This window comes from Ipomoea nil, unplaced genomic scaffold (genome assembly GCF_001879475.1).
Source record: "Ipomoea nil cultivar Tokyo-kokei standard unplaced genomic scaffold, Asagao_1.1 scaffold1407, whole genome shotgun sequence".
Taxonomy (NCBI): domain Eukaryota; kingdom Viridiplantae; phylum Streptophyta; class Magnoliopsida; order Solanales; family Convolvulaceae; genus Ipomoea; species Ipomoea nil.
This window is the reverse complement of record NW_017617835.1, coordinates 2092984-2116835: the sequence shown is the minus strand read 5'-3', so window position 1 is coordinate 2116835 and position 23852 is coordinate 2092984. Positions and strand designations below refer to the sequence as shown.

The 23852-nt window shown below is 31.4% G+C and overlaps 2 protein-coding genes and 1 long non-coding RNA gene across 4 annotated transcripts; 2 read left to right on the top strand and 1 right to left on the bottom strand.

Annotated features, from left to right (window-relative positions):
- Nucleotides 1-8078: 8078 nt before the first annotated feature.
- On the bottom strand, nucleotides 8079-23056 carry LOC109186675. The gene is made up of 3 exons (XR_002055159.1): nucleotides 22978-23056; nucleotides 19452-19457; nucleotides 8079-8090 (listed from the first exon to the last, which is right to left on the bottom strand). It is a non-coding gene; the product is annotated as an uncharacterized LOC109186675 (long non-coding RNA).
- LOC109186669 (transcription factor bHLH68-like) lies at nucleotides 14815-18672 on the top strand. 2 transcript variants are annotated; one of them, XM_019336760.1, is made up of 10 exons: nucleotides 14815-15423; nucleotides 15509-15554; nucleotides 15594-15809; nucleotides 15962-16039; nucleotides 16390-16455; nucleotides 16904-16969; nucleotides 17210-17272; nucleotides 17809-17859; nucleotides 18040-18096; nucleotides 18191-18672. In XM_019336760.1, exons 1-10 carry the CDS (start codon nucleotides 15122-15124, stop codon nucleotides 18332-18334), a joined length of 1089 nt encoding a protein of 362 aa, XP_019192305.1. In that variant the 5' UTR covers nucleotides 14815-15121; the 3' UTR covers nucleotides 18335-18672. The 2 variants fall into 2 exon arrangements, with proteins under 2 accessions (XP_019192305.1, XP_019192304.1); XM_019336759.1 differs by having other exon boundaries at nucleotides 15509-15809.
- Nucleotides 21838-23833, top strand: LOC109186672 (bark storage protein A). Its single transcript, XM_019336767.1, has 5 exons — nucleotides 21838-22158; nucleotides 22629-22696; nucleotides 22812-22967; nucleotides 23072-23314; nucleotides 23404-23833. The coding sequence occupies exons 1-5, from the start codon at nucleotides 21921-21923 to the stop codon at nucleotides 23737-23739; spliced, it is 1041 nt and encodes a 346-aa protein (XP_019192312.1). The 5' UTR covers nucleotides 21838-21920; the 3' UTR covers nucleotides 23740-23833.
- The last annotated feature ends 19 nt before the right edge of the window (nucleotides 23834-23852 follow it).

Genomic DNA, 23852 nt, shown 5'->3' with positions numbered 1-23852 from the left:
AAGGTGGTTATCAATTGGAGACCACCCATCAAACTAGTTGAGAAGGTGAGTGAAAATCATACATCTATTAGAACTTGAACATATTCGTAACTTGTTAGCCGCCAATTGTACAACTTTTACCATTTGGTATATATTGTGTTGGAAAAAATAGCTTAAAATGGCATAAAATGGCATGTTAAGTGGCTATTTTGTGGTACAATTATCAGTGGGGTCCACTTCCGATTTGGGTCGGGTTAAAGTGGATTCGGATTCTTCGTAGTGAGACGAAGAGATCGATATATTGTACGCTCAAAACGGATAATGGGTGAATGAGATATTGATTCTCAAAGTAGACCCATTTGAGTTGGAAAATGAAGGGAAAAAGTGTGCTTTTGTCCCACATTGCTTTGGAATGAAGATTTTCCCCCCTTATATACAAGAGCTCTTTTGAAGCTTGTAGAATTGTATAGCATAGAGGCTCTCTCGCGCTGGGGGGGGGGGGGGGGAGGGGGGAGGGTGCGCAAATCAAATTCCAACTAGCAGAGATTGAAAAAGGCTTGACACAAGCTCGTTATGCCAAACTCCGGAATAATTCTCCAACACAATGCCACTAGGCTGCCATCCAAACTGTGGTCTCGGCCAAAGGAGGCCGAGACGAGACAAGGTTGGCCGAAACTTCTAGTTTCGGCCTGATGGTCGAAACTGGAAGTTTCGGCCTACACGAACCTGTACTGCTTTCTGTGACCGTTGGGTTCAATTCTTACTGTTACGGAATTAATTCCAATCTTTATTTTTGAATTGAAACCCATGGTAAATGTTGCTGTTACAAGGTGTAGTGGGGGGTGCCTTAAAGTGCCTCATTAAAAGCTATTGGCTCCTTCACCCCTATATAAGAGAGGTAGTGAGAAGCAGATTTTAACAACACTACAGCACTATCACTGTACACGAAATATTGTTTTCCAGCCTCAAAATTCTGCTTCTACTCCCTTTCTTTGCCTACTGTGTTCATAACCACGTCTTGCTCGCCGGATTCTTTGTTTGAATGCTCAAACACTGAATCATAGCAAGTTTTATCCTGGGAAGCCTAGGCCCACAACGCTCCTAGCATCTTTGGGAGGTGGCAAATAAGGTTTTAAGGAAAGAGTGCTCACTCGACTCTTGCAAAAACCCAACACCAAACACTAGCCACTTTTCTTCCCTTCTTTCCAGAAAATAATAGTCAATTTTATTTGATTATTATTTGTTTTCCTACCAACGGTACCAACATATTGTTTTATGAGTATTTTCCTCTCCACTAATAAAGTAAAATATGAAATTACCAAGAGTATATACATACACATCACCTCTCACTAGGAAAAATTGAATCGGTTTTAATTCGATCCAAATTAAAAATAAATACTCCTAAAAATTGTACAACAAAATCACCACTTTAATTGCGGATTATAACTAATTTTTTCAACAAATTCTCAAAAACACAAAATTCAAGAAGTAAATAATCACAATTAGTAACCATTTAAATTGTTTAAGAATTTGATTCATTATGTATATATATTTAATGGAAAAATTTGCAGCTACTTCAATTCAATATAATAGCTCCGGGATCACTTTCAAGAAGTAGAAGTGTAATGATCTCTATTGTTAGTAACTCTTTTGAATTCAAGCAAGAAGCGGAGAGAAGCAAACACGACTTCAAAAGAGTTCATGCGTGTTAAAGATTATTAAATATAATTGCATCTTAAACTTTATTATTATTATTATTATTATTATTATTATTATTATACCCTTTTTTTTTATTAAATATTACTATTTTATTCTCTTTTCATAATTGCGCTATAATCGTTATCATTATGCCTCTTTATATATATATCCTATGCCATAATCATTAGCCCTTCTCTTTTGTGCACTTGAAGCTACGCTACCTCTCTAAAGTCTAAAATTTATCACTTCACGTGCACACGTTGCATTTGTTTTGGTCAAATGTTTGATAACTTGTTCATTTAAAAGTTTATTTTATTTTTAAATTTTCATGATAAAGTAAGTAGTGTCACACGCTTGTTAAGCCTTCTAACTTCTTTGGTCACTTCTACGGCTAAGCTTTAATAGAATAGATCATGTATGCAATTTATACTTTATTGTTACCACAATATTTTTGCATGGCATTTAAATATCTTTCTAATGATGAAAACATGACAAATTAATGTAAATGACAGGTTAATTGCATCGTTAAGTTTAGTAAGATAGAAAGTCAATATATTATCCCTTATTTTCTTTTATTTCAAGTAAAACTTCATGACAAGTATGTGGATATGATAATTCTATTGATTGTGCATACAATAATATGTAAATATATAAGACACATACATTCGAAAATAAAGAGAAATAACATAACGACTTTTTTTTTGAATACAACACAACGACTTAAAAAGTAGGTAAAAGAACGACTAATGTAATTATAAGATTGGAGATTATGCGAGAGAGAAAGAGAGAATTAATTAATTATACGAATAATTGTATTACTTGAACAATTACTAGAATTAAGGAAACATTAAAATATGAATTGTTGTATTATATTGTTATTCAATTCTCTATACTCTATCTCCCCCAATATTCAATCTATGTCCGCCTCTATATATTTCTTCATCCGGTTCTTCATTTTTGTTATTTTCTTTTAGGAGTCACCAACCACTTGAAGTGATATATTTCCGATACGTGATTGCATCAATTGGCCAGTGCTATTGTTCATAAATTATGTTTAATACGTTTCTAAACAACTTGTAAATAAAATTTTAAAATATAATAATATCATTGAAAACATACTTCATGAACAACCTTTGGATATAAACTTTGTCTCCTTAGTTCACTCTTAAATCTTAATCTCATCACATCACATACACAATAGTACTATACTCTCTCTCTCTTTCGATCTCTGTGCCGATACATACATACATACATACATATATATATATATATATATATATATATATATATATATATATATATATATATATATATATATATATATATATATAAAATCCCAAACTTCAAACATTGATGGACCAATTCATGCATATTACTAAAATGAATAGTTTACCTCTAAATGAACAACGAAGTTGATATAAATATTGGGAGAAGAAGAAGTTAATATAAATATTCTTCATTATTGTATATTAATACCATTTTGTTTAATTCAATATCATAATTATATTTAATATTGAACCTATTTTTATCCAATAAATGTTGATTCAAACCCGGCAAGTCCATTTCTTTAATTTTTGCTATAAGGTTGTTCTTTACCTTCTAGTTTTTATTTTTTTATTATTTTTTGTTTTAAAATTATTTTTTATTTTGAGCAGCGGACGCCGGATAGGGGATATTATATATCATCCCGAAACAAAACGCATGCATGCCTAGCCGCCACGTGATTGGGATGGTCGGTGCTCCAACGTGTGCTGCTCTATCATTCTATACCCCCCCCCCCCCCCCCCCCTTTCTCCCCAAATTAAGGAAAATAATAAAAATTGGAGATTTGAAAAATCAATTCGTTTCGTTGTGCGCCTTGGATTCGAGTATTAGACCAACCACTTTAAAATTAAAATAATCATAAAATCCAATAGTATTTTATGAATACAACTAGCCTAAGAGTCAAATTGACTTTCCTAATTTCAAAATATTAAATTTATAACTTATTTAAAAATTATAAATAAATTATTAAGACTTAGTTCAACATTTTAATTTTATATCATTAATTTTTTTTACGGGATCAAATTTTTTTCAATTTATTTATAGTTTAATTTCTATATGACTTAAGTTGTTGTTATTATAAATAGAGACAGAATGGTAGTATATTACGGCTGTCAAAAACTCAAAATCATGATTTAATGAAAAAAAAAAAACAACAAAAAAATCAAATAAAATAAAATAAAGGAGCATTTATAATAAAGGAGCATTTATAATATGCGAAATAGTAACACACAAAAAATAAAATAAAATAAAATAAAGGAGCATTTATAATGCAAAGCGCATATTGAAAGGGGTGGTGTTGGGATCCATATTTAATTGGGTTTAATTTAATGAAGAAAATGAGTTGTGATTATTTTTATTTTACTTTATTTTATAGGGAATATGATTGTTGGATTTTTTAATGTTCCACTAGGATTTGATGGTCCATAAAAAGAATATTTTTCTAATTTTAAATTCATTGTGATCTCTTCTAATAGTAATTCTTGTTAACCTAGCCTAGCTAGTTATGCAAACCGTCCTCCCTATTATAGTAATGTAGGGATAAATAATAGTATAAAGCAATATTAACCACAAATTTAATAATAAAAAAGGCTTTTGTATATATATATATATATATATATATATATATATATATATATATATATATATATATATATTAAATCTCATTTTAGTTGTCCTATTTATTAATTATTTAGTAATAAAATCAACTCTTTTTTAAAAAAATATTTAATTTTTAATTTAACTTTTTTTTTTGTGTTTAATGGTATTTTTAATATAGTTTTGAAATATTTAAATTTTATATCGTAATACTAAATTAAATATTACAAAAAGTTAAATTATAAATAACTTGAATCATGTCTCGATAATTGAACTAGACACATAAAATGCGACATAAGCAATATTTAGTTTTGATAGGAGGAGATAGCTTTCAAAAAAAAAACTTAAAATAGTGAAGTAGTGACACTCAATTGGATCGAGGATGAACAAAATGTCTATTTATAATCGCTAGAGCTTCATAGATAGTGACACTCAATTGGATCGAGGATGAACAAAATGTCTATTTATAATTCGCTAGAGCTTCATAGAAGAGGAATCAAACAATTGTATACCCTGAGCATGCTGAAAGGACGTATTAGCTAACAAGCCAACCAACAATTTATGTATTATCTTTATTACTAGTTAAATAAAGCACGTTCTTAACCAGCTTAGTTGGCGTGAATGGTTGTGCAGTCTCATCCTTTAAGAGAGGTCATCGGGAGTTCGAACTCCCTCCTGTATAAAAAAACCAATCTGACCAACACTTTGCCCATTAAGTGGGCCGACTCGATGCGAATGGGGATTAGTCTGACTATGGCACGGGCTTAAAGGTGCCTCCTACAATAAGGACAAAACTAATCTGGCCAACACTTTGCCCCTTAATTGGGCTGGCCCGGTATTTTAGTCTGACTATGGCACGGGCTTAAAGGTGCCTTCTACAATAAGGACAAAACCAATCTGGCCAACACTTTGCCCCTTAATTGGACTGGCCCGGTGCAAATACCTCATGGTCTTCCTTAATTTTGTCATCTTATACAGTTAGGGCATACTTAGTACACCTCATGGTCTTCCTTAATTTTGTCATCTTCAATTGTGGTACATTGTCCCTATTTTCTTACACAAACCTGTTAAAATCAATTTTTTTTTTTTACAAATGAAATATTGTGACTAAAGAAGATTATAATTTAAAAAAATAAAAATAAAAAGTACTAAAGTATTATATACTAAATAAAATTTTAATAGAGTTTATTAGTTTTATTATTTTATAAGCTAAAACTATAATTTTTTTTAAGAGTGATGAAAATATATTATAACGGTAAAAAGTTAAGGACTAAAATAGTTAGCAAGAAATAATTGAGAGATTAAAAATTTATTTTTCCCTATGTAAGTATGTGTAGTTGGATGATAAATTGCTTCATATTTATATATACCAATGCTATAAAAAATTAGGCAGTTAAAAAGTAAAATTAGAAAATAAATTTCAATAGAAAGGTTTTTTTAAAATTAACAAATCTTTATGACTGAAATGTTATAGGCAAAATAAACTAAGAAGATAATTGTAAAATTATGAAGTTTTGTGTGTGTGTAAATGTACAATTAAGAAATCTCAATGTATAAGTTATCAATACAGTCAATTATATTAACATAGTCTAGTGAAATTGGCTTATGCATCAACTTGTTCTTCAAAGAGTGAATTCCATTATTGGTCCTACTGTTATAGGGGTGTTTCCAATTTTAGTCCACCTTAATTTTTTTTGTCACTTTATGACTACTATTATTGAATGTGTTCCACTTTTAGTCCACCGTTAGTACTTCCATCAAGAGGCCGTGTAATCTAGGAGTATTTTGATCTTTCTTCTCATCCAAGACTATGGTTGACTAAAAGGAATGAGAACATTAAACCTAAAACCTAAGAAACCTCGCCGGTCCACGTTGGAACGAACAAAACGTTGTAGCTTTGGCTTCCCATTCTCGTTGGTTGAAGAGCCATCTTCGAATATCGGAGGAGGAGGACGAAGCGCCTAGATTAAACGAGAAGAGACCACCATAAAAAGACCAAAATACCCGTGGATTATACGGCCTCTTGACGGAAATATTAACAGTGGACTAAAAGTGGAACACATTCAATAACAGTGGTTGTAAAGTGGCAAAAAAAAATTAAGGTGGACTAAAATTGGAAACGCCCCTATAACAGTAGGACCAAAAATGGAATTCACTCTTCTTCAAATTATATTTTCACGAATGATGAGTCTAGTGTATGAAGTTTATGACCCAATTTACCTATCTCAGTAACAAATTATATTTTTTTTACATTCTTACCCTTAAATTGAACGCTTATTAAATGAAAATTTAACTGGAGGACCAAATCTGGAACAAAATTAATAGTCAAAAGACCACTTATGGTCAAATTGAAAGTCGACGATAAAAATTGACAAATGTCAATAGTCGATGGACCATTATTAGAATTAACTCTTAATAAATATTTAGTTTAAATGATATACATACATACATATTTTTATAATGTGTATCATAACACGCCTCCACGTACTGAGGCTCGAACTCACAATCTTTTAAATGAAAATCTAACCCGGGTACCATTAGACCACATATATATATATATATATATATATATATATATATATATATATATATATATATATATATATATATAGTGATAATTTTTTTTAAAAAAAAATTCTAATATAGTAAGAAAATAAACATTTCTTTTTAATATACGGGGAAGTATTAGAGAAGGGATAAAAAGGAATTTTAAAAAGAATAAAATAATTAAACTGCTTGGGATCACAACTCACAAGGAATTTACCAAGCATGCATGCTATGAGGAATCCCAATTCCAAGCATGACAGTAATGAAAACCAAGAAACACATTCTTTTATGAAAACATTGTTCTCCATGTTAACGACATTCCAATTTTCAAAAACAATACCCTCTATATATATATATATATATATATATATTCTCTTCAATACGAACTCTGGTTAAATAGAATTTCAATATCCGAAATTGATGGGGTTATTGGATCTAAACTCTGTGCACTAGCTAGGTAGACTAAATGATGGAGTATATAAATATATGTTTGTAGTAGAATGAAGGAGATGTATCTAGTTGTACGTAATTGTCTGTATTTATAGTAGCGGAGTAAAGAGCGTAATTCTTAAATCGCATAAACAGGTGACGTGACAATATGTAACTTGTGGCTTAAGTCGGTTGTGGCAATTGTTGATATTAATATGATGTCTAAAGTTGTGAAGACAGAATTAACCTACTTTTCACATTATGTCCAATCTTGGTCACCAATTTTTAACCTTTGGGACGCCCAATCTTGGTCATTGATTTCTCAATCTTGGAAAGTACCCAGATTGGTAAAAATCTGAGTTATTGTACCAGTAATCCTCCTGTTGTATAACTCAATCATAAAGTTACATTAAATTTTAAAAAAAAAAAAAAAAAAAAAACTTAATGTAGTATTAGTACCAAATATAACTATGTATGTTATTTTTTACTGTACCGATATTATCCGTAAAGGTACATACTAATACTACAACAGAACTCACTACATATATCCATTCATTTAAATCATAAATGATTGTATATTCAATACAAAATGAATGAGTTTTCGAGCTAATATATCAAATTAATAATTAATTCAGAGATCAAATAATAAGTCTCTTTTTATTTAGGGATATAATTAATTTAGTTATTAGTCATATTTGAAAATATTAGTGCATCAAACTTGCAATATAATATATTTTTGGTATGCAATGCATTTTTATAATTGTTACATCAAGAAAAAAGTTTGTGATAACATAAACCTTGTTAGTATAGTCTTCTTGATAGTGATAGTCTTGATTGATAAATCAATTAATAAGTAATCGTCGCCGGCCAATCCAAATGCGTGTCTGATATGATGTTCATCTATTTCTAAATTATTATTTTATCCAAAAGTGAATTAAATTAATTAGAAAAAACAATAATGTCGTCCAGGAGCCATATATGCATATATGATTCTACCAACTCTAAAGAGGTCAAGGAAGTATGGCTTTGTGTCGTGATTTTTAAGTAATTCGCAAGCTTAGCTTAGTTGATAAAGATCGATCGATCCACGATGATGACGTTTAATTTGTTGCATATTCCTAAATATATATATTTGTATTCTTACTAAAATTTATTTTATTCTTCTCTTAAATATTGTCAATTGAATCAGTGAATTAAACTCGTACGAGTTGAAATTTGTTTTATTAAAATAAGGGAAAGTGACTTTTTTTTTTTTTTTAACTTAATGTGTATATAGAACCTAATAAAAATTATTTCGCCCAAAAACAAGACCAACAATCCAACATATGTAGGGTGTGTATGTTTAGCTCAAAATTGACATTTCAATGGGTGTAGGTGCTATGACTATATTATTGTCATCAATATAGATATTTTGATACCGTAACTTTCCTAACATGAAATAGTTACATTAGAATTTAATTAATTAAAAAAAATTATTGCAATATTTTATACTATTTACAAAATTCAAATTACCGATCAAACATTTTATTATAACACTATTAAAAGAACTCATCAAAATTTCTGATCAAAGAAAAATTATCATCAGAAACTTGACAATAACTTCACTTTTAAGTCATTTTGAGAATCTAAAAATTCTTTCATCACAATTATAAACTAATGACCATAAAAAGTGATTAATAACTTAACTATAAAAAAAAAAAAAAAATCGTTGGAAATTTCTTTTACTTGAATCATAAATTATTAATATTGCAACCGATATATGTATACATGGGTGTATTGTCTATTTCATAAACCTATCTAGAAGGGAGATGAGAATATGGAGTTTGAAACAAGACAAGAAGGAAGAGGTTGGTTACTTGGAATGAGATGGAATGTATATTATAAGAATTAAAAATTATAAAAAAACAAAAAACAAAAAACAAAAAACAAAAACAATATGAACAGAGGAATAAAAACGGTGTGCTAAGGAAAAAGACAGGGAGATTCCGACAAAGATTTTAGCAGTACGGACCAGAAATTCCCATTCCTTAGCCACCCCATAATTCTATTTTATTCTCACTCTCCCCCATAAATTTTAATTCTATTCTCTCTTAATTTAATATTTCTTTTGTTTCAAAAATAAAATTAAAATATTTTTTTGTTTGTTTGTGGTCAAAAAACCTATAAAATATTTCATCAGAGAATAATTTTATTTATATAATATTCCACTTGCTGATTAAGAATACTTGAATATTAGGCAGTTCGATGTTGCAAGGACTTAAATGCCCACATTTAAAAATTAAAATTAGGAAAATACACAAGGTCAAAATTGACAATTACGCATGTCGAACAAAGAAAAAGTATATATTGATAAAAAATGAAATGAAAATTTGGAATTTTCGTTTCTAGGTAATTGTGATCATTCTTCGTGGCTTGGCAAGGGGTTAGGAATCTCAAAACCCTAGATTTTGACCGCTCTTGGAAATTAGAGTTTATTCTGGGTTCTGGCATCTTTATTTCATCACACATATATTTGCACGTATATATACCGATCATGTAGCAGGGTTTTGTGTTGCCCTAATTGGAAGACTAATTAGAAATAGTTAATTTTATGTATGAGTTGTTATTTTGGTACTATGATCGAGTTTAGTGACATTTATATTATTATAATAACTAGTATTTTTTTTACATGTGATTCAAAAAAAAAAAAAAAAAAAAAAAAAACTCAATATTAATATTTTATATTAAAATTTTAAATTTATTTAGATTTTAGATATTTAAATTATTGTACATAATTTAAAAAACATAATAAGTGTGAATGAAGTTATACCCTTCATTTATGTCTGTTTTTTGTTAAATTTTTTATACATTATTATGCAATAAAAGTTGTACTTTTATATGCAATAAAAGTTGTACTTTTATTGCATAATAACGTATAAAAAACATATATAAATGAAGGGTATAACTTCATTCACACTTAATAATGTATGATTAGTTTTAGGCTAGGCGCGTAATATGTAATTAGCTAAAAATAGTATTTAAAGTGGCAATTTTAATATGTAATTTTGAATGGGATCTATTTTTTATTTGGATTGGGTCAAATTTGATTCAGATTTTCATAGTTGAGAGGATGAATTTGATATATTATCGCTCAAAATGGGTAATGAATGCATGAGAAATTAATTCTCAAAGTGTTCTATTGAGTTAGGGAAAATGGAGTATGGAAGACTTATAAGTAACATTTATCTTACATTGGAAAGTAATGTGATCGAGCTGAGTTTGTACTAGTATAAATACAATTCAACTTTTTAAAAAAGTTTGTATTGTATAACATATATAGAAGCTTTCTTTCGCAAGGGGGAATGGGAAGGGAAGGGAAGGGAGGTGCACTCGCAATGCAAGCGTGCAAGGTGTCGTTCAAAAGTCCCTGAAATAAAATTCTATAGTCCATTGATACCCAACCCTATTAGTTGTCACCTAGGTTAAAAAGGGACAACTAAACTATAGAACAAGATGTGGTCATGATGGAGTTTTGAACTTCTATCCACTTCTCGTAGAAATAGTGACTTCCGCACGAGTTTAATTATAATGCATGTATGAATCCTTTAATGATTATTCAAAAATGTTGGTTGACATGAGTTGAATTTGTAAGATATTCAGGAAAAGAGTCACCTATATGAGAGACACATGGGGCCGCTTCAAGGAGATTTATACATGCTCAACTCTTTAAAAACTCTCACAAAATTAGGCAAAGTGTTCCACAACCAAAACGATTGAGCACACCCATAAGAACTGAACAAATGTTGGGAAATTCCTGTAAGATATATAATCGTTTACACAAATGTCAATAAATTCAAAGATTGTCTATTGAAACTATTGTGTCGTTTTCCAGTCTAAAAAAAGAATTATTTTCATTCATGTGGAAAATTGTTGAAAAAATATGCTATGACATTTAAAGTAGTCATTTAGATGTATAATTTTGACTGGGATACACTTTCAATTCGGATTGGATCAAAGTACGTAGATTTAGGGTGTCTTTGGTTCGCACATAGGAATCGGAATCGGAATGTGTATCAAATACTTGGTAATGGTAATGGGTTTTGGTGAAAGTATTTAACATGTTTGGTAGTATGGTGGAATGAGAATGGTTACTAATAGTAGTGCTTGAAAATGAATAAGGGAATGAAACCCTTATTCTATTTGGGTATGGGTTTTTCAATTGATGGGGTATTCGAAACCCATAGTGGTGTTCTAAAAACCTATCAACCAAACAACAACAGTCACTTTCATACCCATTCCTATGGGCAAAACCCACCAACCAAACACGCCCTTAGATTCACATAGTTGAGGGTATGGGTTTGATGTATTATAAAAATGGATAATGAGCAAATGAGAAATTAATTGTCAAAATATACCCATTTAGTTTAAAAAATAATAATAAAGTTTGGAAAAACTTTTTAAGTAGCCATTGTGAACCTCTATTACTTGCTCATCAATTTTAGGAGTTAGAATTGAATTTTAAATTCAATTTTTGAATGCTAATAAATTCCTTATATTTCCTATAAATATTTTGGCCCTGTTTGGTAAAATAGTTAGCTTATCAGTAAATTTTGATTTATTTGACTACTATTAATTGTTTGATTTGGTTAAAAAATCAATATAAATGTTTGGTTAATTAACTTTTTGTAACTTCAAAATGAAAAAATTCAAAAAGCTGCTCAAAGCAATTTTTTCAATTAATTTTTTGAGAAAAAAATTATACCAAATAGTTATTCGCTAACAGCTAATTTACCAAACATTTTTCTACAATCAGCTAATGTTATCAATTAGTTATACCCTCTAATTAATCCAATTAGGTAAGAGCTAACCGCCCTTTACCAAACAAGGCCTTTTATGTTTGACAAAATGTTTGAAAACTTTTGATATACCAAAATCTTTGTTTTTTTTTTTTTTTTCTCGTATAAAATTATTCTTTACAATAATTGGTACAAAGTAAAAAAGAAAGAAAGAAAAAAAAAAAAACTCTTAACTACTTTAGGATCATGTGTGATAGGTTGAAAAAAAAAAGGTCAAATTAAAAAATGTAATTATCACCTATGTTAGTTATTACTCGATTACTTATGTCTGTCCAACAATTACAACAACCATACAAGACAATTGGTCCAAAATTAGGGTTACAGAATAACGACATTGACCCCAAAAATAATTATAAAAAATTATACATCGCATGTTGTTAATTAAGTGTCTGATTCAGCTTTTTTATGAAATTAATTTTGTTAATACAGACAATTAGTCTGCCAAAGTCATCATGTGATTTGAGCATAATAATTTTTTATGCATAATTTTAGTCCCCTGGTAAAATTTATGCTCTTCAAGTAAATATTGTTTTTTTTAAAGGAAGATATTTGCATAAAGTGGGACCCATTGTTGTTTGTTGCTTAATTAAATTTGATTGCCATTATTAACTTCAATTCGTTATCCGCTCCTATCAATCTCTTTGGGGCTGTGATGGAAAATTAAATCCTAACGAAAAAGCCAATTGCTACTTTAATTGTAAAAACAAAAGTTTGAATTTTGTAAAAGATGTGTTGTGTTAAAGATGTTATTTTATTTAGATTAATCTTACAGTACAATTATGAAAAATAATTATATGTCAAACAAAAAACTACTACTAAAATGCAATGAAAATATTTAATATTTTTTCTTTTTGATGTATCCATTCCTTTTCTCTCTCCATTTTTATGATGTAAAAACTCACACTCATCATCCAAAGATATGCATGGGGTAAGAAGGCAGACTCATTCTTGATGATAACATACCACAATACAAGTATGTATCCATTCCTTGCCGGGGATAGGGACGGGAACATGAATACTCCTCTCCATCACATCTGGGTACATTAATATATATATATATATATATATATATATATATTAATAAAGTTATGAAAAATTAAAAACTTAAGTAATAAATTAATATTTGAACTTGATCATTTAAATTAAAAATTAAATATTTAGATTATTTTACTTAAATAATAAAAATTATAGTAATTAAATTACTAGTTTGACTATAGAGCTGATTGAGAGGCAACGATTTTTTGTGGCGGTGAAGATGAAGAAAATTTTCTTTTCCTTGGCAAGGACGGGGAATATGATAGGGTTGAGAGGACGGGATCGAAGAGTATACTTCCTATCCCTACTCCGTCTCGTTGCAATTCCTATGAATTTCTCTATTTTGTTTACAAGAGTAATAGAATGTTTTTTTTTTTTTGTGTGAGAAAAGCTACTTGAATTCTAAAGTGTGTGTGTGTGTTTTATCTCTATACAAAATCCTCATAGCTTTAATTAGTTTATAGTCGAGTTATTGTTAGATGATTAAAAAAAAAAACAATTTAGAAAAGATTATCAAAATGTCACTGTGATTTTTTTTCTTATTGCTATAAAATTATTAGATCTAACTAAATGGACAACTAAAATTGATTCTTACTTTTCACATAAGAACAAGTTCTCATACATACGTTCAACTAAGAACCATGCCTTAGATGATAATGTGAAAACTACATGAGTGCACATAACCTACTAGACGAATGCACCACAATTACTTTAGGATCTCCACCGTCATACAAGCATGTTTGGGAATAATTGCAACACATTCATGTAGTAGATTATGTGCACTCATGTAGTAGTTCACACGTTACCTAAGGATGATTTTCATGGGGCGCAAACCTTTCTCATGCTTCATGTAGCATATATATATATATATATATATATATATATATATATATATATATTACTACGTACTGACAATATGCACATATATGATATTATGTTTAAATACAGAACATATATAATAAACATTACACCTATATTTATACATAAGTTATAAAAATAATGCTTCAAATGTCATTTTTTTCAAAAAAAAAAAAAAACAATCAATTCAAAGAATTACCCGGGATCGAATTAAATCTCACCAGCGACAGTGTAAGAGCAATCTCTCAAAGTGAGGGGGCTCCTTGTGCTCAGTAAGCAAATGTCTAGCATCTGTGATTCATGTTCAGTTGAGTTACTATGATTGACATCCTTTCGGATGCTCTATCAGACCAGGATGTAGGGGGGCCTTAGAGTTGGGGTTCAATCTTTTGGAAAGAAAGAAAAAAATCAATTCAAATGTATAGATGAGATTGATTCATATTTTCTTTACATAAATATTATTCTCATCGTATGATCATAATTCTCTCTCCCACACACTGCTAGTGTATGGAAACATATGGTGCACATGAAGTTAGTGTAGTAAAACTCAACTAATCTGATCAAAATTATATAATTGTTTAAAATATAATTTATTTGTTGTTTGTTTTTTTCCAGCTTTTTTACAGAATGGTAAATTACTACCACCTTTCCTGCCCACTTTAATGGTAAAGCAAAAGCAAGAGAAAAGCAAAGCAATAGAAAAGTAAATCAAAAAAGAAAGCTAGGAAGAAAGGTGAAGGCCAATTAATAATAAAAGAAAAATTAAAGCTACTAATAAAGAAAGTAGAGAAAGATGGGATACAAAAACAACAAAGGTCCTCAAAACCATGATTCAACTCTCTCTCTCTCTTTCTCTCTCTCTCTATAGATAGACTTATGTAAACTTCTTTCAATCATTCTTCTACTTAATCAAGAGTGGGAAGACCCCCCAAAGTTCCTAAAAGAACAAGCTAATAAGGCCTTGTTTGTTTGGGAGAGATAGATTCAAGAAAATTGTATAAAGTTAGAGAGAAGAAGAAGGCTGGAGCTAGCTAGAAGGTGATCAAGAAGGTGAAAGTGAAAGTGAAAGAGAAGATAATTGAATTGAGAGAAGAGATCAGATGAATAGAGGTGTTTTGCAGAGTTCATCACTACCAGTACAGCAAATGATGGGTGGTGGAAGCCCTAACTGGTGGAGCATCATCAATAATACCATGAGGCCTCCTTTACCCCATCATCAACTCCACCACCACCACCACCAACCGCCGCCTCCTCCTCCTTTCTTGGCTCCTCTCCCCACTCTCTTCCCTTCCCCGCCACCGCCCACCGCCACCCCTTCCCTCCCGCCCTTATCCGCCTCCTCGTGGACCGATAACAACCACCATGAACACCAGCTTCCAGAGTCATGGAGCCAGCTTCTCTTGTAAGTCTCTCAGGTTTCTCAGCCTATGCTAGACTAATTTATTCTTTTTTTTTTTAAATTATTATCGATATATGTGCATGTTTAGGGGAGGGTTGGTGGGTGAAGAAGACAAATCTGGGTTTAGCGGTATGATGCAGCAAGGCGTTAAGAACAAGCTGGAGAATTGGGAGCAGCAGCTACTTAGCCACGCCTCCGCCTCCGCCGCCGCCATGGTTTACGACGTAAAACAAGAAAACCCAACAAACACCTACGTCTACGGCGGCGGCCATGGCGGAAACGTGGAATTTCCGGCCAAGTCTTGCGTCACATCCTTAAGTAGTAATAACATGTTGGATTTCTCTAACAAGTCCGATGCTAGACATCCTCCCCCTGATCACTCTTCCGAGGTATCAAATTTCTTACAATTTTAACTTACAAAATCCATCTTTTCTACTTGCATGTACTTATTGTATATCTGATCTTTAGAATTACTTACAATTATTAGGGTTTAGAATATCATGAAAAGATTAATGTGTGTTCTTCGTTTTGTTTTATAAAGTGTAACAGCACTGCTACTGGTGGGGCACCTACTAAGAAGGCTAGGATTCAACCTTCTTCAACTCAATCCACCTTCAAGGTAAAAATTACAATATTTTTACTTTAAGTCGGTCCAATAAGATTGAAATTATTAAAGTTTGGTACAAAAGTAAGTAAATCTGGGTATTAACTTATCTTTTGGGTCGAGTCAACTGAGATGGGATTAAGGCTTCTTAGCAGTATATATATGTATGTGAATCTATTTCTTTCATTTCTTGTCATTTTACTATTGTCTTTCTTGATTGTCCTCTCTTTCAAGCATGGCGATTCTCTTGCATGTTATTCTCTCATGTCATTATCTCTCTCTCTCTCTCTCCCTCTTTTCATCCACACAATTATGCCATCCTTTCTTCCTTTTGATTGTAATATATACGTTGATTAACTTAACAGGTGAGGAAGGAAAAATTGGGAGATAGAATTACTGCCCTTCACCAACTAGTTTCTCCATTTGGGAAGGTAATTAATTAACCTGTAGCTAAACTGCTCTGATACCAATTGTCAAATCAAATACTTACCATTACGCCAAAAGTTATAGCTAGTTAGTAGCGAAAGATCAACTTTATTTCCTTATACTTGCGTAACAGGACAAGATTCGATGACAGGATACTAACTCGACTCTTCTAGCAGCCCAACACTAACCAACTAATTAACTACACTAATTGCCCAGATTTACCACTTAATTAGTCATGATTGGATTATAAATGATGAATCTTTTTCTTTATAAAGGAGAAAGAAAAGAAAGGAAGTCTCAAAAAGAAGATGACATTTCTCTGTCTGCTTCTTTATCTTTTTTATAGAGTTTTCTCATGGCAGATTTAATTAATTTAATTAATTAATACACTTAAAATGAAGAGGCAATTTAAGTTAACTTTTTTTTTTTGTTTTTGGGTTTTGAATTTTGCAGACTGACACTGCTTCTGTCTTGTTAGAAGCTATTGGGTACATTAGATTCCTTCAAAGCCAGATTGAGGTGATGTTTCTTCATCATATATAAATCTGGGTTTCAAACTACCATGCATATATATATGTAGCATAATATGATGGTACATATATATATATACATACATACATAAACAGTTAAATGATGGTACATACATAAATAGTTAAAGCCCCAGTTTTCAGACATTGCATCCTTTTTTAGTTATTGGTGAAAACAAACATTACTTTTTCCTTATCTTATATACATTTTCCCCCTTGAATTGTGCTGCAGGCCCTTAGCTTGCCCTACTTGGGCAATGGATCAGGAAATAACATGAGGCATCAACAACAGTCAGTAAGTAATTTTTAACTTTTACTTACCAAGAATCTTCTAAGGTGTTAATCGACGACACAGATCAGTGTCTTTTTGTATCCGATACAATAATGTATATATGTTATTGGGTTGTATGGTACTAGATGTTGTACAAACAAAATTCGTTCTTACAACACGTAGTGCAACTAGCTATTTCATTCATAGTCACACTTGACACAAAAGATTGGCGAATAACCTCAATTAAGTTGGTCAGACTGTTGACTTGGTAACCACAAGATTCTAAGTTTTATTTTCACTGAAAGTGACATATTGATCTTCTTGGTTTAAGTTAGTCAACTATTTATAATCTAAAATGATTTACGTTTTTTGTGTTCTTTAGTGGGTATGAGGGATAGTAAGGTGAGGGGGGAGGGGTGGGGTGGGGTGGGGACCCTGTTGTATATTTAACTGTAGAGCATATATATCATGATGGTGTGGGAAGTAAAGAAAAAAAAAAAATTAAAAAGACAATAATGTTGTTGCATTATGGATTAATGATTATTTTGTTTTGTTTTCAGTTTGTGCAAGGTGCAGAGAGGAATAGTTTATTCCCTGAAGACCCTGGTCAGGTATGATAGCTTTATTGGATCTATTACCTACCATGGATATATGAATGCCACAATATATAGGTTTTAGCTAGGCATGAAAGAAAAGTTGCTTTCTTTTAATAAAACAATTAATACGTAAATATTCTATTTATAATGTCATATATAATTCAAAATCTGTTTTCTCATGTGTCTTATATATAGCTCTTAAATGACAACTGTTTGAAGAGGAAAGGAACATCTGATCATCATCAGCCGCAGGTACAACATTATTAAATTAAATTAAAGTTGTTTTTCCTAGGAACAAATTAAAATGGACAACAATATATATATAATTCATTGATAATAATGATAGGATGGTGATGAAGAAGCAAAGAAGGATTTGAGGAGTAGAGGGTTGTGTCTTGTGCCGATATCATGCACGCTTCAAGTCGGGAGTGATAACGGGGCGGACTATTGGGCTCCGGCGGCTTTCGGGGGAGGAGGTTTCCGATCATGAAACTTAAGATCATATCAGATCAGAGTACAAAATTAAAACTACGTATAATGTGGTTACATTACGTTAAGTTGATTATTATCCCACGTTGCGTACAGCACACTAAAAATTATTAACCTACTAGGGAATTAGCTAGAGAAATTATATTAGCTATAACATCATGAGCAGTCAATCTGCTAAGATTCCAAGGCTGATTGCTCATGATGCTATACATTCTTAGTATGTTCGGATAATTTTAGGTGTGCTGTATTAATTATGTATAATTATTATTATTATTATGTATTATTAATTCTGATCGATCTTTCACAACTAATTAAGTCATTAAGATCATTATCCTATCATCACTTTCTATTGCTTCTGATCTATTTCCTAGCTAGCTAGCTAGCTTAGTGTATATATATATATAATATGCATGCAGTATGATATATAATTAGTTGCAAATTAAACTTCTGCAGACTAAGCTAGTTTAAGATCCTCACAAAATCTTCAAATTTACAAATTAAAAGGCCCTATTATGAGATGTGATGAACTGTACTAATGATAATAACATAATGCATCTTCATTTAGTTTAATTTATTTTATGCATTTAACACAACCAAAATTGTCCCAACTACCATTATACAAAAATTTTGATACATGTAAAATATCCGCTTACGATCATCACTCTGTTATTAAACTTGAAAACCATTCTACTATTGCAAACAAATACTGTACAACAATTGTTGGGGATGACAACTCCTAGATAATATTACATGGATTTATTTTTTTTAATCATTTTGACATAATATTATTACATAATTACTTCATTCCATTTTACTTTTTCTATTCACTAGTCAAATCAATTCCTTTTTTTTTCTTATTTTTTTAGTATTTTTTAAATTTAATTTTTTATTTTTAATACTATTTTTAATGTAGTTTCTAAATATATAGATTTTATATATTAATATTAAACTTAATATTATGAAAAATTAAATTAAAAATAACTCCAGACAAGCCTCATTAATCAAATCAAATACATAAAATGAGACTAATGGAGCAACTTATAAAAATGCAATTAATTCGCAAATAATAAATAAACATTATATTCTCATAAGGTCAAAAATCAAAATCATACAACCACTCATCACTCTTCAAATGCTCAAACTCCTTGGAGTGGTACTCCAACTCAAATTGTGAATGCCACCGTTTGGGAGCATACTCTAACCGAGTTAATCGGGTATTTAGTTTGATAATCATAAGGTTTCAATTTCATTATACTTTGTATTGGGAGGGTTGTAAGAATAACATTTTTTGGGAAAGAAATATTCTTTGGACTAAGCTGACAAATTATATTGAAGACATTTAGTATATATGCTAAAAATGATCTGTGGACTATGGTCCACCGTATAATGATTGGCTAAAATTAGCTTATCTTAATGAATTAATTGATTAGAAGATGAATGATTTCTAGGTTGAGCCATATTAAAAAGATTCTGAAGAATAAACCACAATGAGCTGCTGATTTTGGGCCAAAAGAAATTGAAAAGCCCCACCCTTTCTTTGGCCACAAATTATGATGTGGAAACGTGTTCACTATACATATAGTGAATACAATGGTAGATTCATAATTTCTATATTGTAGATTCATAATTTTTATTTTTATTTTTTTTAAAACGTAGATTCACAATTTTATTTTTCATTTGTTATTATAGAAATTATGAATCTACAGTACAGAAATTATGAAGTTTTTTCCTGTAACTTATTTCTATCCCTTGAAGTTTCTCCTCGTAACTTACTAAAAAACATATTCTGAATAAATCACCTTTCAAACTTCGGTTTTTCTCTTCTTATGCAGTCCCAACTCCCAATATATAGTATTATTGACATCTTTGCCCTTGATGCATAAATCCACGTATAATGTGTTGTGAATTAATTTTAGGAATAAGGTTCAAATTGGCCACTGAACGTAACCTGAAAATGCAATTAGGTCACTGAACGAAAAAAAAAGTGCAATTAGGCCACTGAATACTGCAAAAACGTGCAATTAGGCCACTGAACTCTCCAAACGTATGCAATTTCACAGGATAGCAGGTTACCTGCTTACATGGCAGCTGAGTTGGCATTTTTAATAATTTTTAAAGAATTTTTAATAAATTTTAATAATTAATAATAATAATAAATTTAAAAAATGAAAAAAAAAATAAAAACAAAATACAGTCGTTTTTATTTTTATTTTTTATATAAAAATTATTATTAAAAATTTATTAAAAATACCAACTCAGCTGCCACGTAAGCAGGTAACATGCTAAAATTGAGGGTAACCTGCTAAAATTGGGGGTAACCTGCTACCAGGTGAAATTGCACATTTTTTGTGTGTTCAGTGGCCTAATTGCACTTTTTTCCGTTCAATGGCCTAATTGCATTTTCGTGTTACGTTCAGTGGCCAATTTTAACCTTATTCCTTAATTTTAATCAACTCATTTTTTTCTCTCCCACACCATACTAATCAACTCATTTTTGCATGCATGTCTAATAGACGTACAGCCCGTGATGTCCACATGTATGTTGAGATAATTGTGAAACCAATTAATTGACTTTGCCTCTTCAATTTCTCAGCCACAAGCAATCCCTCAATTTTATAATCCTCTTTTATTACAAACACTATTTTAGAGAAGTAATTAATAGGACTAAGTCTCTTTGGTCCAACATATGCCAAAATTAAAAGTACATAAATTAATTAACTTAATTTTGAACTAATAATGGGCAATTAATTGAAGATTCTAACAAAACATGGTTGGCATGTTATAATAAGGTGTTTGAAAATAAACTCACAGTTCAATTATCAGTTTAAACTTTTAATTGAAATGAAATACATACATCATTCCATTACCATTACCAGAATGAAGGGGGTTTGAATATGGCGTGCCACACGAAGCTGGGATGGCGTATGGGGGAGGAATTGGAAGAAGACAAATGGGCCAAAACCATGTTTGAAGATTTCTTGATTCCTTTTTTTAAACTTAGGCTATCATATATAAGATCAAACTTTTGATTAGTCAATTGAGTTGAGTCATTGTCCAGGAATTAAAGTTCATATATAAGTTACAATATTTATATAAAGTCCAAATCAATCAAACTCAAAAAAGTTTGATTTTTGCATGCGGATTTGACTTTTCTCATTTCAGATATCCTAATAAAATTCAGATTCACATGCATGTTTGGTAATTTATAGAGAAAGTTTAGAAGTTTGGGGTCTGAAAAATGAATTTCAACTAACTATATATTACAGAAGAAAAAAATCTATAAAGTCAATAATTTGACGGTCTCTATAAAAATTAATAACTTTTTGAATACCAACAGACTTTTTTTGTAAAAGTTTTAATGGAATACCCACTGAAAGTCTAGATCGAATACCACCATTTTTTAAAGTTTTTAAAAGTCTAAACAAATCCAAATGGAAGTTTTTAAAAATCTAAATAAATCCAAATTAAATGAAATACATGCACCCCTTAGATTATATATGTAGATCGAACCTCAAGAAGAAGAAGATAAATACTTCAACTTTTCTCTCCATCTTTACAAAGTTTTTTTGTTCCAAAAAGCTAGCTAGATGATGATGCATGGAGTCATGAGAAGTGCTGTGGTACTAGGATGGCTTCTTCTTGTTCTTGAAATGAGTGTGGGATATGGTGCAGTAGTTTCTCCATCTGTGATGGAAAAGATCAAAGCTGTAAATAAAAAGGGGCCATTCTTGGGTATAGTGGTGCCTAACAGCTTTGAGATGAACCCTCTCCTCCAATCTCCAAGCTTTGTTTCTGATCCCTCCATACCCTTCTTGGATTTTGCTGGTAATCTTCACTATTATATATTGCTTATGATTTCATATTTTCAATATATATATATGTATGTATGTATGTATGTAATGGGTAATAAACTATTGGGACTCTCTCAACACTCCCCTCAACAGGCAACCAATAAATGGGATGGGAGTCCAATATTAAGTTATATCATAATAACAGAATAGTTACCTCATAGCAGTGTTGCGAAAATCCCACCTAATCGGCACCTAGGCGCTGGCCGGCTAGGCAACCGACTAGGCCGCCTAGGCGCTGACTAGGCCTCATAGGCCCCCTAGACACCGACTAGGTCGCCTATTCAGGCTGATAGAGTTAACGTCCAATCTATTTTTCGAATTCCCGTGACGTAGAGGCTTCAAATTTGAGTCCTATGTTACTTTCTTTTATCTTTTAAGGACTCATAATCTTTGTCAAGAATGTCAGAAGCTAAGTAAATTGGCCTGGGCACATTGTTATGGCAGGAAGGAGATTTCGGATTGCAAGTCTCAAGAATAAGAAGGTTATAGTTGTGATGTCAGGACTGGGAATGGTATGTTGAAAAACTCAGATCAGTTTATGTATTTCCCAGTTATGACTTGTTTGGCTAATTTCAGAATTATTAGTATACTGTACTCTAATCTGTTGAAATTTTGGCCTGTATGTAGCTTAATTCAGGTATTGCTACACAGTTGCTGCTAAGTTTCTTTGAGGTTGAAGGAGTTGTTCACTATGGAATATCTGGAAATGCAAATCCACAACTCCAAATAGGAGATGTGACCATTCCCCAATTTTGGGCTCACACAGGCCTTTGGAACTGGCAGGTCATAATACACTCACAATTCAGAAGAAGAAAACAAGAATCTTGAATGCCATGTTGATTAAAAATCCTATATATTTAATTATGTGTTGTTTCATATATGTTCAGAGGTTTGGGGATGGACCAAATGATGAACTAGCCTTGGAATCCAATGGAGACTATACTAGAGAGATTGGGTACCTTAACTTCTCCAAATATGACACTGCAAAGGTGTCTTCAGGTAACCTTTTGAACAATGTGTGGTACCAGCCAGAAGAGATCTTTCCCATTGATGGATATCCTGAGATCAGACAACATGCTTTTTGGACACCAGTCAATGAACCATACTTCTCCCTTGCCAAGAAACTTGAGGTTATCCCATTTTCTCATCAAATATTTATCTGCATATTTGGTTTTGGCAATAAATATAAGTTTATGTACTTCAATTCACACTTCCACAGAATATGAAGCTAGAGGGTTGTGTAAACTCTACCTGCTTACAAAGAGCACCAAAAGTAGTGAGGGTAAAGAGAGGGGTGAGTGCCAATGTCTTCGTGGACAACAGTGCTTACCGCGACTTCTTGCATTCTGCATTCAATGCCACTCCTATCGACATGGAAACTGCTGCAGTCGCGCTTGTTTGCTCACAGCAAAGAGTGCCATTCATCGCGATAAGAGCGCTGTCTGATCTAGCTGGCGGAGGCTCCTCTGAATCCAATGAAGCAGCCTTGTTTGCCCCATTGGCAGCTCAGAATGCAGCAGATGTTCTGCTAGGATTCATTTCCTTGATTCCATAATTCCCAATGTTCAAGTACTGCAACAGTAGTTCCATATCTCCCTGCATTACCAATCAATGTATATGTGCAATATTACAATAAGAAATTGTGTTAAGAATAGCTTCAATTCTATG

Coding starts and splice junctions, on each gene's coding strand:
- LOC109186669 (XM_019336759.1), top strand. CDS start 15,122: ATGAATAGAGGTGTTTTGCAGAGTTCATCACTACCAGTACAGCAAATG. Junction 16,456..16,903: donor TAGTTTCTCCATTTGGGAAG/GTAATTAATTAA, acceptor TGAATTTTGCAG/ACTGACACTGCTTCTGTCTT. Junction 18,097..18,190: donor CTGATCATCATCAGCCGCAG/GTACAACATTAT, acceptor TAATAATGATAG/GATGGTGATGAAGAAGCAAA.
- LOC109186672 (XM_019336767.1), top strand. CDS start 21,921: ATGATGATGCATGGAGTCATGAGAAGTGCTGTGGTACTAGGATGGCTT. Junction 22,159..22,628: donor ACCCTTCTTGGATTTTGCTG/GTAATCTTCACT, acceptor TTGTTATGGCAG/GAAGGAGATTTCGGATTGCA. Junction 23,315..23,403: donor CCCTTGCCAAGAAACTTGAG/GTTATCCCATTT, acceptor ACACTTCCACAG/AATATGAAGCTAGAGGGTTG.